At 37.1% G+C, this 15,710-nt stretch overlaps 1 protein-coding gene across 5 annotated transcripts in view; it reads right to left on the bottom strand.

The window, feature by feature from the left end:
• Positions 1 to 15,710, bottom strand: part of LOC145998824 (anoctamin-7-like) — a 137,627-nt gene that overhangs the window by 26,155 nt on the left and 95,762 nt on the right. For 3 of the 5 annotated variants that reach the window (XM_083135476.1, XM_083135475.1, XM_083135477.1), the window contains 3 exons: positions 13,167 to 13,260; positions 4,797 to 5,002; positions 2,582 to 2,803 (listed from right to left, as the gene is read on the bottom strand). In XM_083135476.1, the coding sequence (XP_082991602.1) occupies positions 2,582 to 2,803; positions 4,797 to 5,002; positions 13,167 to 13,260 (522 nt within the window). The remainder of the gene's footprint in view (positions 1 to 2,581; positions 2,804 to 4,796; positions 5,003 to 13,166; positions 13,261 to 15,710) is intronic. The other 2 variants (XM_083135480.1, XM_083135478.1) reach the window with 2 other exon arrangements.

Below are 15,710 nucleotides of genomic sequence, written 5' to 3'. Positions count from 1 at the left end.
GAACAGTCACTGATATGTGCTCCAAACCATATATTTGCTAAATCCCATATTTTTTATTAAATATAAAAGATAACATTTGTGCATAGGTAAAATAATGCCTAAATCATGAAAAGTTAAATCATTCTTAATTATCTGCCCTAAATATGCCAGAAAAGGTGAAAAAATACCTTTGTTTACATTGTACATCTAGGTATTTTTCACAACTATCTGCTAAGTCTGCCATCTGGTGGGAAGGATTGGAACCCCTTCCACAGACTAGCAAAAGCCACATGTGACCTCAGCCAGGCAATGAGATGCTTCCAATGCTGTGACGTCACAGAGAAACTTGCAAGGTGCTTTATCATCTTCTAAGCTTGTCGCCCAAGCTTACGTCTGTATTTTACCTGCTTGAGGAGAGGTCGTAGGCTGTGCTGCCAGTCAAAAGTAGTGCGTTAGTGGCCACATGGCCCGGGAACAATGGACTCACACATGGAATAGGCACCCAATGTCCATATAAGGTTTAATATGAAGAGTGAGTGCTAACATTGTGGAAATGGAAGCCAATGCCTTACTAGGAATTCTCAGTGAGATTTTCACAAGTTTAGTGTAATCTGTGTGTCCCATATCAAAATATGGAAATTCAGACTGCATGGCATGCTAAATGGAACCATAGGAGCATCCCCCAACAATCCATCAACATCCATATTTGTATTCATCAATCCTCTCTTGGAAAGTCAGGAATGTGCATCTATTATCTCCCAAGTTCTTTGTCACCTGAAGGAAGTATGCCAATATCACGGATATTCCAGGAAAATACCCCTTCTTTTGTTTTTGTGCCCCATTAAGTGCCAAATATTGGATGTGGTGTGTGTGTGTGGCCCCCAGGTATGAGGTAGTATATATAATGAAATGGCTGTTATGTAAGTACCAATTCTTTCTTGTATATTTTTCTTTTTGTGTAACAGTGGTGTCCATGTCTGGTGGTGGCCATGCCACAGATTGTCATTTATTGAATAAATGTGTTGTTTCAGTGTAATCGACCTTGCTATCATTGATGTGTGCTAGAAGACTACAAAGCTCCTCTACCTACCGGTTATAGAAGTAAGGCAAAAAGTTCATCTGTTGGCTAACGGGTCTCTCACGGGACACTCGTTATTATCCATGGAACACCACGTGCAGTATACAGTCTGTGTGTGGCAGCGTTAAGTTGTTCTTTGTTGTTTTGTTTTCTTTTTTGATTTGGTTACACTCCCCCAACCCACACCATCAGAGTTGTCAAATCTCTAAAAGTAAAATCAGCAACGTATTCATACCCTCATAATATTTATTTTGTTTGAACATATTCAACATAATTTTAAGAACATAAGTTCTTCAAATTAAAATTTGTATCAAATTTATATACATATTTAGGAAACCAATTTTGTCAACTATTAATTACTTTTCACTTCGCAAATGATTGTAGAATACATCACCCAACCAACTTGAATGTCTAATGCAAGTCAGCAGCAATAAACCGGATGCTCTAGTATCAGAGTATTGTTTACGTTTGAGCTACTCCACCGATTTCAAGCAGTGCAGCATTGTTGAACACTTGAAGCTTTCAAATTTGGCGCAGTTATCAAATTTCCGACTGCACTGAGGCAAAGAGAGCTCTTTCGTAACAAATTGTAAAAAGAACGAACATCTACAGAAAGAACAATCGAATGAAAATACAAAGCCATTTTTTTATTTTTTGTACATGGGAACATATTGTGTAATGTGCTACGTTCTTGTCCACCGATGCCAAGTTTCTAGGTGTTTTGCCTAAACCTAAAAGCAAAATGAAAATATGTAACCAGAAGGGAGGGGGGGGGGAGAAACTCCAAAATCTTTCGATAATTAACAGTTCCCATATATATTTTTTTTTAAATATATCTTCAGCCTGTCAATTTTAGATGACCGTAAGCACTACAAGTATGCATGCCATTGATTACAAAATATGACATCACATGAGCTACAAATTTTCTTCTTCATGTTTCAGAGATCAAAACTACAGGAAAAAGGATCAATATAGGAAAAAGTTACCAAAATATGTTGCTTTATGTAAAGTAAATCAGCAAATATGTAAAACATATGTAACATAAAACTTGTACAAAATCATGTCAGTTATATAACTAATTGACATTTTCCTGTTCAAGGTATGTATCTAGAAAGGAATAGAAAATGTAATTACATACAAATCCGGGTTTTAGTGATCAAGCACCACACTCCAGCCATCATTATCCACTTTAGGCAGAGACAAGGTTGGAAAAATTCATTCACTTTGGTAATTTAACCTGGTCTTCCGCATGGCAGTCAGAAGCCCTACTAAATGGACACCCCACGGCTCTGATCACAAATTGGCCTGTCTGTGTATCTACAGGGGTTAAGCATTCAATTTTCAGCAAAGAAGATATTTCAACTGATTAATATCTCAGAAACTTCTCAAATCGAAGAAGATATGCTTGGTTAGTAATCAATAACCAATAAATCTGTCAGGTTCTGATAAGTGCTTGTGAAGCTACAACTTGCCTAAAATAAAGCATTCTCTTAGATTAGTTAAACTAAGCAAAAAGCAATTTACCTCATATAAAAGGACGAAGCCAAGTTTTACAGTAATCAATTCCCAAGAGATTGATGTGAGAGATCCATCTTCATTTCTGAAACCTTCATAGCGACAACGTTGATCAAAAGCACCTTCAGCAGACACTGCAAGAGTGTGATTCAGAAAGCTATCGAAGTTGGAATGTTCATACTTATAAAGGATTTCAGACAGCACATTTGTTGTGAAAGCCAATGAAAATGCCTGTAACAAATGTAAATATAATCTTGTATAATGCTGCTGATATGTACAGTGTGATTGAAAAATGATGGTGCCAAAAGAAAAGCCTGTAAAAATGGGAAACCAACCAGTCGTGGAATAAAATGAAGAAGAAAGGCTTCAGGTTTTTGCCTATGCATGCATTTGTACATAACCACAGTAAATGGCACAATATGTGCAAGATGCAGTGGTATATTCTCCCATGTTGACTGGTACACCGCCGGTAAACCAACATTTTTCATACATCCAGAAATCGACAGAAAACTTGAAGTTGTTAGATGTGTAGAGTTTTTGTTTTACTTGCATGCCTGCATTGGTATTTTATTTCTATTATATCTAATGACTATATAATAGGGATGGGACAGATTAATCAGTACTCTACCGTATCGGCCGATATAGGCATATCAGTGTATTGGTAAAATTACCGATTATTTTACTGATCCAATATATCAATAAATATCTTGTAATTTATTTTAATGTTCTGCCATTTTGTTATAATTTTCATGGATATAAACATACAATCCCCATGCTCTACTTTTCTTAAAAGTTAACCTCTAAATGTGCAGCTTCTTTTGCATTGCAGTCATCTGCAAGCACACATTTGTTAAGGACGTGAATGAACAATTTAGATTCTTCAAGTACCATTTGGAATTAGAATATCGGTTATTGGTACTTTATATCAGTACTTTATCGGTACCGGAGAGGCAGTCAAATGGGAAGATTTAAGAATTTCACAAAAAATAGAGAGAGCAATATTATTTATTTTTTGAACATGAATGTACTGTACACGAGTGGAAATTACTAGTGTACCTAAAAAAAGTTAATTTTTTGAATATGGTGTCAGTAAGATGACATCCTTGGTGTTGCACACATTGTCGGAGTCTCAGAGTAAATCCACCTCACCCTGTATATAATAAATATACACAATAAATAAAAATTGTCACTGTAACCTGGTCAAATTTTCCTGCTACTGGCAGGATGGCACCATCAAAGGAGCAGAAGACATTTTGCATGATGAAGTTCACACTAACAAGGTTCTCCTGACAAAGTAGTGACACTTCAAGACCAAATTCGGTAAGAATGTACAATACCTTGATGGTTTGAAATAATGCATTCTTGATGCAGAGGACTTGAGATCTGAGGATATGCTACGATGCATCTGGGCAGATCCCACACACAATCTTTGCATCTGCCATGTCAGCACACATTGAACATTTGTACTACGTATGTAAATATTGGAGAGCCCTGTCATTTCACATCATGGCAGTTGTGGTCGTACATCAGTTTAGTTATTTCTGCACCACCATTTTTTAATAATTCTGTATAGTGTTCCTGTCAGGGAGATTTCAGACCAAAAGGACAAGCGATACAAGCCACTTAACGTTTACAGTCCCGATCGCTCATGGGCTGACCAATGGCATTTTTGGCCACAGTCCCGGTCGGTCATACCTTGACCGGTGGAACAGAACCTTTTTTCGTCACCTTGCAACCCTGTTCATTTTCTAAGCTCATGACTCGAAGTGCATGGAACTTGAAACCAAGAGTTGATATGCATCGACAGCGATGCTGGTGCTCTTCAACTCCCTAATGACGTCAGCAGCAGCTGGCGACTCAGAGGATGAAGAAATTCTTCCAGAGACATGGCAGCAGCCAAGGCCAGGGGCAGCTTGCATTGATTATTGAGGATTTGTTTTCAAGTGAAAGGTGTTGCTTGTCAATTTGATCTGAAAGCTCTCTTACACCTCATGTGCCTCAAAAATCTTCCAATGATTTTAACCTTGAAATCGATATTATGAACAGGTAAAAGCATCATGTAATGATGCAGGATTAGAGTATTGTGGACAAATTAACTTTGGTTTGTTGTGCTGACAATAGAGATAGAACTACAAATCTACACTATATTCATTAATGTACTGATCCTCTTAACATTTGGTTATTATTGTATTTGTCTTACACACAAACACTGAATTGCACTTACACTGGTTATAACAGATAAACGTGCTTCAAAGTCAAGGATGTCGAACCATATACCAATATCCTTTGCTTGCTCAGGAGGCAATCGCCTTGCATGGCATAAATATCTATCAGCATCCACTCGAATTTCTATGTAGTTGGCAATTAATGCAATAACTGGAGCCAATGGAAATGATGACACAAAGAGAGTGATGAATCCAAACTGCCACACTGTCAAAGGAAACACACCTGTCTCAGTTATCATTACAAGAACATTTTTCATAGCAATGCAAAACAATTACTGTCAATATTTTTAGGCAACTGAACTTTCCACCTTAAATGTTTCTTTTTAGTTGCTTTGTGCCCCCATAGTCAATTCTATTGAGATATTCTCTTTGACTGAGAACAATCTTATTGAATACTTGGTGTGGGTTTGGGTGTGGGTGTGGGTGTGTTTGTTCAAAATTGTTAAATTTACAGTGCATTTTCTTATGTAACCATGTAGGTTCGTGCCTTAGAAAAAAGCCTTCTTGTAATATAAACTGACAAGAAGTATTTTTTTGTGTAAAATATTTTTCTCATTAGCCCTCTTACATCTATCAGTCCTGAAAGTATCTGGTAATAGTGTATTTACATCATTTGTATTGAGTGTGTATTAAGGATAATGAATATGAAAATTTTTACTAGGGCTGAGCCGATACCACTTTGAACCGATACTGATACCATTTTAAACCAATACCGATGCCGATACTCTCACCGATTCCCACCAGCACCGATACAGATGCTTGACAACTGTATTAATTAAGTTGTTCAAAATATATTTTAATGTTAGTGTCTAAGTATTCCATAAATTATAATAAGTGTTGCACGGTATTTTTGAAGACTCCGTGAAAGACCAAAATTCCGGAAAAGTATCGGCAAATAAATTCCAACCTATACCTTCCGATACAAATACCACTGGTATCAGCCGATAATGATACATCGGTATCAGCTCAGCCCTAATTTTTAACAATCTTTCAAATTTATTTTACAAAACCGATGAACAAGAAATTCACCTTTTGCATTGACAATTTGTTAGACTTTGTATTTGTTTTTACTATGTTCACATTGTCCTCAGATTGGCCAATCAGGACTGGAGGTACAGTTCAAAGTGGGATAGGAGAATCAAACCTCAAACTATGCTATCAGGGAGCATAGTTCAATTATTTAAACAATTGTTGGATCAACTTGTTTAAACGGTGGGGAAAAAACAGTGAAGAGTCTGTTAAATTCCATGTCACGCAGGAAGCCCACGCTGCTTCGGAATCTGTGGAGTTCTCATTGGAGGGGATGTAGCATTCATACACTACAGTAGTCATTCATTCTGTATGGTAGTATGGGTACACCGTTCTTTTACAATTATCTTTTAGCCTACATGGCACTTTTAACGTCATGTAATTTTAAATTCTATATCCCAATACCCTTTTTTACCTAATCCTGGATTTATTTTTACATCCTGGATTTATTTTTACATATATCACGAAGTATTTTATATACTGAAAAGAAATACCTGAAGAAGCGAAGCGTAGCTTCGCGAAACGTCGTCTGCAAGGAGTTTTACGACTATTATACACACTCACGTAAGTTTTTTCTTTATACTTTTTATACTGTGAATATATTTAGTGAGTAAACGCACTAATTTTCAAAATGTACTAAACTAAGACCGTTATTATTGCAACAGGCAAGCACTGAAAGAGATGCCGATACACATACTTTCCTGTACTGGCGGCAGCCTCTATAAAGCCATTTTTTTTATTTCCTTAGCATTGTTGTTTTGAGTATTTCTACCTTTGTTTCTTCAAGGGGTCTCTATAGCTTATGTAAGATTTTTTTTTTCTTTTTAGAGTTGTTGATAAACAGTTTATTTTCTGCCTGCTTGTTCTTCCTCACACTGAAGCAAAAATTTCAGCTGCTTTCAAAGGTATCACCAGGTCGTGCTCGGGAAATTGTATTTAATGCGAGTTGTAATGTGAAGGGTAGTTTCCTTGTTAATACGTTCTGTGTATTTGTTCCACGTAACATGTCTAGTAAAAGTACCATTTCAGGCTTTTTCAAAAACTGTTAAGAAGAGGCCCTATGTTCACGAATAAATTTTACAGGTCGTTGTTGAGGATAATGCGGGAGAAGGAATTTTAACAAAGACAAAGTTGCTGTGCACTTCGTGTTTTGTCCTGAAGTGGCAGACGGAAGGTACATATTAATGTACTATGTATTTTGTACCTCCATTGATTACATTGAAAAGGTTCAAAAATTGTTTTTAAAGCCAAGAATAGTTAATATGTGAATGTTGACTACCAGCTTGAAAGATTGCTTAGCTATCATATAACACGTTATCCTCAAAGAGAATGTAAGCTGCTGGCTAGGAAGATCCTCGAAGGAGAATTAAGAAGACAAATAGTAACTGTATTCACCTTAAATTCACCTCAGTCCCAGACTGACTCATCGGTATGTGAACTTCTTGGAAAGTTTAAGAAATTGAGGAAGGCAAAGTGGAATTTGCAGCTGTCCAGATTGAAGTGTCCAACTAAAACAAATGGTAAAGCATCGGAAAAGTTGATTTCGAAAGTGTAGCTCATGAGTATAGTAGCTCAAAGGATTCCAAGGAAGATGATGATGAAACTGAACAGGAAGAAGATAAAAATGAAGATGAAGAGGGTACAACTACATGGTTTGAAGATTCCAATCAAACTAGTTGATACTGCATTTGAAGAGTTGATTACAAAGGAGACTCTGTTGAAGATGAGTATTGTAGCTGAGAAGATCCCCAAGAGGAGGAGGAGGAAGAAGAAGAGAGCTCTCAAAATGAGCATGATACTTCAGTTTGGGTTGGAGAATCCATTCAAAAAGATTGATCCTACATGTGTAAGGATAATGCCTAAAGGAAATATGTTGAAGATGCTTGCATTCGCACAGAAAGTCCCCACAGGGAGGAACCTGAAGAAGAAAAAGAATATGAAGAAGGACAACAAGAACAGGAATAAATTGATATCAAACCATTTGATGCTAAACTTTATGTGTAAATTTCCTTTGAGATGTAACATAATGTGGAAGAAAGAAGTATTTGATCTATGGAGAAAGAGAAGGAAGAAGAAATTTCATAAAACAGAGGAAACAGCTTGAAAAGCACTTTATCAGCTAATCTTGCATGTGAAGTGTTCGCTAACATCTCAAATATCTATCCTTTGGTTAGCTTGTGAAAGAAAAGAGAATTTAGAAGAATTTGTAAATGTCATCTGATTGTTAAAATGGTGCTTGGCTTGAGTAGATGATGTTGATGAAACATACATTTCATTTTTTATGGTGGTAATTGTTAAATCGGCAGAAGGCTGATGTTAGGTATAATTGGCAGAAGAATCGGAAGTTCACAATGTTGATAATTTAGTTTCAGGAGACCAATCTGAGAATGAATGGCGGTCTAAAGGAAAAGACAGCCATAGTTGAAGATGATAAAGGGCCAATAGGGAACAAATGCATAATTGCATGTGAGACTTCGATGTCAGAATATTTATGGTTAAGCCGAGAACAATTAGTTTAAATGTTTGGAAATGCAAGTGTTTAGAAAGGGTACAACTGCATGAAGAGCAAGCCGATAATGTTAAGAAGCTGTAAGATGTTGAAAAGATGACGAAAGTAAGAGAAGAAGTTCTATAAAGCGAGAGAACCGAAATAGTATGAAGATTTGTTTTGATTGAAGAGTAACCAAAGTAGAATCAAATTAATTTTCTCAGAGCGAGTTTGCATGCTAGCTTTAGCGTGAAGAGTTCTGAAGTAAGCTTGTAGAAGAATCAAGTTTATTCTGTAAAGAAAATTTCCTTCATGTACATTGCATCGATTTTCTTTGATTGTATGGGAGGAGAACTTGATACACTTTGTTTATTTTGGCCATATGTAATATTTTATTTGCTTTCTGTTAATTTCACAGAAATCTGTTTGATTTATTTGTTAGTTTCAATACTGTTGTTTGTGTTGATTTAAATTTGTAATTTTTGCTGTATATTTGTTACACGCAATATCGGAAGCAGAAGTCATTTCTGGTTTATAAACATTTGTAGAACTGTCCAATCTTTTATTGATTCCATTGCCAGGACAACAGTGCGTGAAGAGGTGAAAAGTAAGTTGAGTTGCGTAAGATGATGTTAATTTTGTGAAAAACACTGTTATAAAGGAAAAGCCACAGCTTAATTGAAATGTGATTGTATTTGTGAATATCGTTGTGTTATTTTGCAGTGATTGTTTAAAGGTAAAATGTGTTATTAAACTTGTAAAATGGCAAGCAGCTATTTATTTTTCTAATCGTACATCCTGAGAATCCTCAGTGTAGCATAACATTAAGGAGAGTCTCATAACTCCGCCACACAGGGAGATTGGGTAGCTACCATGACGTAGTGATCCAGTGGCGAACACCAAAAAGGAACATCACAAGTTGCCTCCTGTTTTTGCTCTTTCTGCTATTTTTGCCTCCGCACTATGCTAAACCTTATCTACCAAGGGAAAGTAAACTGCCCTTGCCCCCCCCCCCCCCCAGTTTTGGCACCTTGCTCCCCCAGTTTTGAAAGATTGCATGCGTGTTTCATGTTTTCTTTATTTTCAGCATCACACCCCCTAAATTTCTTTCTGCACCCCTAGATGATTAATCCTGGCGCCACCGCTGGCAGTACTTCAAAACTTCAAAAGTATAGGGGGTGTTGGGGTAATGCCCCACACTTTCTTGATCCGGTCGTGAGTAGGGGTGATGTGATCAGCACCATGCCCCTGACCGCCTTTACCCCCCAGGGTTTCCCTCGGGTACCCATGTTATTTGACGCTGGGTGGTCACCGGTGCCGCTTCCAACGTGTTTCTTTATAATCAAAGAATATAATTCATTGCAACAAAAATTGTGACATTAGTATACAAATTGCATCCAAACCTAGATATTTCATAAAATTATTATTAATTAATAATTATATCTATTAATTTATTATAAGCACCTAAACATCCTAAACTGGAGTTTATAAAGTCCTAAATATATATTTTTCAGCACCTAAGAATGTGCTCCCTAGTTGTTATACATTCCATTCATTGAAGTTTTATTTGACATGGAAGATGATCAACATCGAGGACAGCCAACAATGTTGCCATTATTAATGCTATATTCACAAGAAGTCCACGAAAGACCATGTGTTGAGGGTCTCATGAAAGTGGCCTCTCATATGCAACTGCAACAATTCTCATGAAAGATATCTCTTTTAAGCCATAGAAGCCACTTTACATCCAGCACTTGTTTGCTAATGGCTGTGACAGGAGGATGGAATTTACAGAAAAGTTTCTGTCATGGCATGCTGAACAGCCCAAACTGTTTGACATTTTGTGGTCAGATGAGGCAGTATTTCATGTTAATGGTTCTGTTGATAGGTACAACTATCAATATTGGGTGGGTGAGAACTTTCACAATTGCGAAAAGACACAGACATCTGAAGAAAACAGTATGGTGTAGAATCACATCTTCCACAGTTGTTATATCTATGCAATTATGAAATGTGTCAAGAACATTGGGGTTTATGAGGAGTTTTGACTTATGTCAAACATAACTTCAAGGAGCAGACTGTATATCAACACTAATTGGAACAGAATTGGTTAGCAAATAAAGTCACTTAAACCGAAAAAAAAACAAGAGGCAAAATTGGAACATGAAAATTAGTTCCTGTCGAGTCTTTCCATATGAAATCAACACAGCCCACAACCTGACGAACTCTGATTTTCATGAAATTTGGGGAGTTGAGAAACTATGCATGGAACTTAGCAACTATGAAAATTTTGAGTCTCGTGAGTCTTGTAATTGTTAAATTATTCAAGGTTAAAGTTCGCATAAATTGCCCTTTTCGAGCCCACTTAGCTTTACTAAATGTACTGTAACTCCGTCCCTATTTCACCTAGGAAGCTCAAATAAAGCTTATTGTACAGGGAATTGGACAAGCTTTCCAGTGATATATAACAAGCCTACCTTTGGATAAAAATATAGTTTTGTCACGTGACCTTGACCTTTGACCCCGAATATCTCAAAACATGTCATCACCGAAAATCGTGAAAAAAATATATTTGGTCCCTCATGCCATACTCTAAGACATATCAAAAAATCATTCTGGGACTGCAATGGGATCAGATGATACAAAATAATATGTGCAACTATGTGACTGATAATAGCCTCATTACATGAACTATGACGAGTCAAATATCCCTTAACACCCCCAACAAAATGTAAACGAGTTATCCTGGTCATGAAAGAAATAGGTTAAGCACAGGGAGATCTCTAACTGTGTGTGTCAAGCGCAGGTCCGGCATATTGTTGACCGCCATATTGAATTCAATGCAAACATTTCAAAGGAAAGGGGGTGATGTGATATATCAAATCAGGCTAGAATTTCATGAGAAATGAAGCGGTGAAGGTTTTTTCAACATCTATTTAGCAGAAAAAAGTTATTACTGCATGCTTGTAACCATTTTCTCCTTTTCGAGGTGTTAAAAACAAAGCATTAGAATGCTCCTGTGTTAGGAACTCATCGAGATCACGCTGACATCTCTGGAGAGAAAGAAGTATACACACCATTGCATATGATTATAATCAGCGACATTCACCAAATAGTTGAATAGTGAAGGTTATTGGGAAAAGTATCTCAAACAATTACGTGACATTTCCTTTGAAATGAAAAATTCTTTAGTGACGAGGCTAATTTTTATGTTCACGGTGATGTTAATAAAAATAATATGCAATACCTGTGATTTGATAATCTACAGTAGACAGATCCCAGCCGAATGGTTGTTGCTGGTAAGCTAATGAAGTGGTATAGTGTATGGAGAACGGGAATGGTTGGTCCATATTCAACAACAGAACCTTAAATGGTGAGGGCTTCTTGGATTTGTTAAGTGAACAGGTTTTTCATCCATGCATACGGGATATGGCACTTTTCCAGAGTTTTGAAACAAAACAGGGTGTGACCACACTACGTGGACAATGTGGCAATTTCTTCATGGTAAATTTCTAGGTAGATTGATGACCTATCTAAAGGTCTGCACATTCCCCAGATCTAACATCTTAAGATGACCTTTACCATCAGAAACATTTGAAGAGAATGGTGCTTGCACTGAAAGGCATAGTTGCTGCTTGCAATGATGTTGCACTGCTACATTGCCAAATGCTCTATGTGAGTGTGAGAGACGTCAACGAGTGTGCACACAGGAACATTGACAACATTATAATGTGCATATATCGTCAGTGAAAGATATCCATATAACTTATTGCTGGCTAAAGATACGTTGCAAAAACCTTCGCCGCTTCATTTCTTGTGAAATTTCTAGCCTGATTTGATATATCACCTCACCTTCTTTCCTGAAATTTTTGCGTTGAATTTAATATGGCGGTCAACAATATGCCGGTCCTGCACTTGACACACACAGTTAGGGACCTCCCTGTGCTTAACCTATTTCTTTCATGACCAGGATAACTGAAGACTAAAATTGGTAAACCCTGTAACTGTCACAATAATTCAAAGACAGTTTTCCACATTAAACTGTGAAATGTGCCATGCTTTATAATGTGGTAAACGTGAAATATGGCTGGTAGCCCTCTAAGTAGTTCAAAGGGCAGGTAAAAAGGTCACTAGTGTGAACGTTCTTACGGGCTGATGTGCTGAACGTTGCGATTTCCCAACACTTTCGCTTTTGGCACTTACAATGTTTACCACTTTTAGTCCTCAACTCCTTTGCATTTTGTTGGGGGTGATAAGGGATATTTGACTCATCATAGTTCATGTAATGAGGCTTTTATCAGTCACATAGTTACACATATTATTTTGTATCATCTGATTCCATTGCAGACCCAGAATGATTTTTTTATATGATTTAGAGTATGGCATGAGGGACCAAATATATTTTTTTCATGACTTTTGGTGATGACCGATGTTTTGAGAAACTCAAGGTCAAAGGTCAAGGTCACGTGACAAAATTATATATTTATCCAAAGGTAAGCTCATTATATATCACTGAAAAGCTTGTTCAATTCCCCGTACAATAAGCTTTATTTGAGCTTCCTAGGCGAAATAGGGGCGGAGTTACAGTACATTTAGTATAGCTAAGTTGGCTCAAAAAGGGCAATTTATGCGAACTTTAACCTTGAATAATTTAACAATTACAAGACAAATGAAACTAAAAATTTTCATAGTTACTAAGTTCCGTGCATAGTTTCAACTCCCCAAATTTCATGAAAATCGGAGATGGTCAGGTTGGAAATTGTACATATATGTGTTGATTTTGCATGGAATGACTCTGTCTCAATAATGCATTATGCTTTCTTAGTGTCATGTGCAGGTATATTCCTCTCACCTACTTGAAGATAATCACTAATGAGATCTGGGTTGCTTTGAAGGAAGAAGTCCTTCTGCCATTGAGTATCATATTTTTGTTCTTCTACAAATCCCTGAAACACAGAACAATAACTGAGTACCAGAATTTACTGAACACATGACTTGACTACTTGAGTAATAATTTGTCACTCAATAATCGCATAGCTAAAAAAACAATTTTCAACATAATGTAATATGACAGTAAAGAATTTACCGTATTTGCCAGGACATAAGATGCACTTTTTCCTTTAAAAATGTCTGAAAAACAAGGTGTGTCTTATATGCAGATACTCAGTTTTTTCATTACCTTCATTTCTTGAAAATGTGTCTATTCTGAGTTAGAAGATTTATTTCTTGCAGTGTGTGACGAAGATAAAATTGTATTCTTTCCTATACCCTGTCCCTTTATCTCTGTAGCAGGCAAACAAAAACAAGTCTATGCACAAGTAGTGACGCGAGACAACTCACCAATGAACACACGAGAGAGAATGGTTTTGCATGTAATGCTTTGCTCTGCCCACTCAATTGCCTTCCCTTCTCTGACTATGAGCAGCCTTGCTCCAGAGATAACTGAGACAGGGTATAGTTAGTTTAGGTAAGTTATTTGTTGAAAGTAAGCCTACAAATTACTTTATATTTGAAATACTGTAAATTAATTATAAATTCAGCAATAATGCTTTTTCCTAAAAAAAAATATGTACAAAAAAGGGGGTGCATCTTATATGCTGGCAAATATAGTATATGGCATATTTTTCATGATCTTCATAGCAAAAACAACGGCATTCTTTATACAGTGGAACGTCAATTTTACATTTTCAGGGGACCAAGCTGAAAAAACTTAAAAAGCTAGAAAATGTAAAATTGAGGAACATTCTGTAACATTACTATGTTGGTACCATCAATATTGAATGTATTAAGTTGGAAAATGTAAACTCTGGGAATATAAAATTGAGGTATGCATTAGGGTTGAACTTTTACCACTTTCAACCAATACAATACTCTTTACACATTTCAATCAATACCGATATTGATGCTTGAACTTGTAAAAATTAGAAGTTGTTCAAAATATTGATTCATATAGAGGGAGAGTATTCAGTTCTGTACAAGGATCAATTTCCCAGTTTTACTTTACAAGATTACAAAATTACATCAGAATATAAAAAAATACCTGTTATGTAATCACAAAATACAGTTTTTCCACATATTAGTACAAAATCAATGGAAACTTCAAATTTTGCAAGCACACTATTTTTCTACAACACTAAATAAAACAAATTTAATTGAGATACCATGATTTGGAAAAATATATATTTCAACTACTGAAATAAAAAGGCCGCAGTGGCTCAGTCGGTAACGCATCTGACTACCATGCTAAAGGTCCCGGGTTCAAATACGGGAACTTTTCTAACGGTGGAAGTGGCCCCGGCACCCATCCAGCGTCGAATAACATTGGTACCTGGGGGAAACCCTGGGGGGTAAAGGTGGTCAGGGGCGTGATGCTGATCACATCACCCCCACTCACGACTGGATCAAGAAAGTGTGGGGCGTTGCCCCCACACCCCCTAAACGCCTTCATGGCATGGTGCTATGCACAGGGGAACACTTTACCTTTTTACTTTACTTTACCTTTGAAATAAAAAGGTTACCATTTTATATTGGATCTGTTCACAAAAGAAATACAGGAAAACCTCGTTAATACGATATTGGTTAATACGAAGTACCCTTTAATCCGAAGTTCTTTCCATTCCCCAGCCGATAAGATAGGATTTATAATGTATTTCAGTACGGATAAATCGAAATATGGATAATTTTTAATATGAAGTTGTTTACAAGAACCTTCCGCAAAACTGGTTTCGCTTAATTCGAAGTAGACACCTGCGTAAGTCGACAAGAGAAGATCGAATGTGGAGAGAGCATGGACATCATTTTAACTTGACCTTGACATGCTTCCTTGTCCTAAGAGCTGCTGACAACTCAAGGGAAGCAGCCCGAAATGCCCGCTGGATTGACATTCTTTGTCAATGTGCATAGCAGGTCAAGCTCTTTCCCCACTGAATGCGCCACCTTGGAAATATTCACCAGTGCTAGATGAGAAATGTGAGATAAGATCGCACGAATGTTCCAAAATACAAGACTCGTGGCGCCTGGAAGTCTCACCCATCTGTCTAGCTCTGAACTCGAGATACAGCTATTTCCCGTGAGCGAGCAACTTTTGGCCTGGTAGCCGACAACTTCCGGTAACCACTTTCATTAAAAGTGTGTTCTTTGTGCCCTGTAGAACTTCATAAAAAAAAAGGAAAACTGTTACAAAAGCCGCATAGGCCAACTAAAGATCGTCAACCTGCTTAATGCGTTGTCATCTAGGTTTCCCACAAAAGTTGACGTCGATCTTACGTATGTTGCAACTCCAGTTTCCCGCTTCATACATTTCCCAACTGTACCGGTCATAAAATTTGCCAAAACAGTGTTTTGTTGTCTGAGTGTTGTCTGCCCTCTTTCTATCAGCAAAAGGGGGGTGGGGGGT

Source organism: Lepisma saccharinum, chromosome 14 (genome assembly GCF_977018435.1).
Source record: "Lepisma saccharinum chromosome 14, izLepSacc3.1, whole genome shotgun sequence".
Classification (NCBI taxonomy): domain Eukaryota; kingdom Metazoa; phylum Arthropoda; class Insecta; order Zygentoma; family Lepismatidae; genus Lepisma; species Lepisma saccharinum.
Note: the sequence above shows the minus strand (reverse complement) of the source record. Positions and strands in the feature narration are given on the sequence as shown.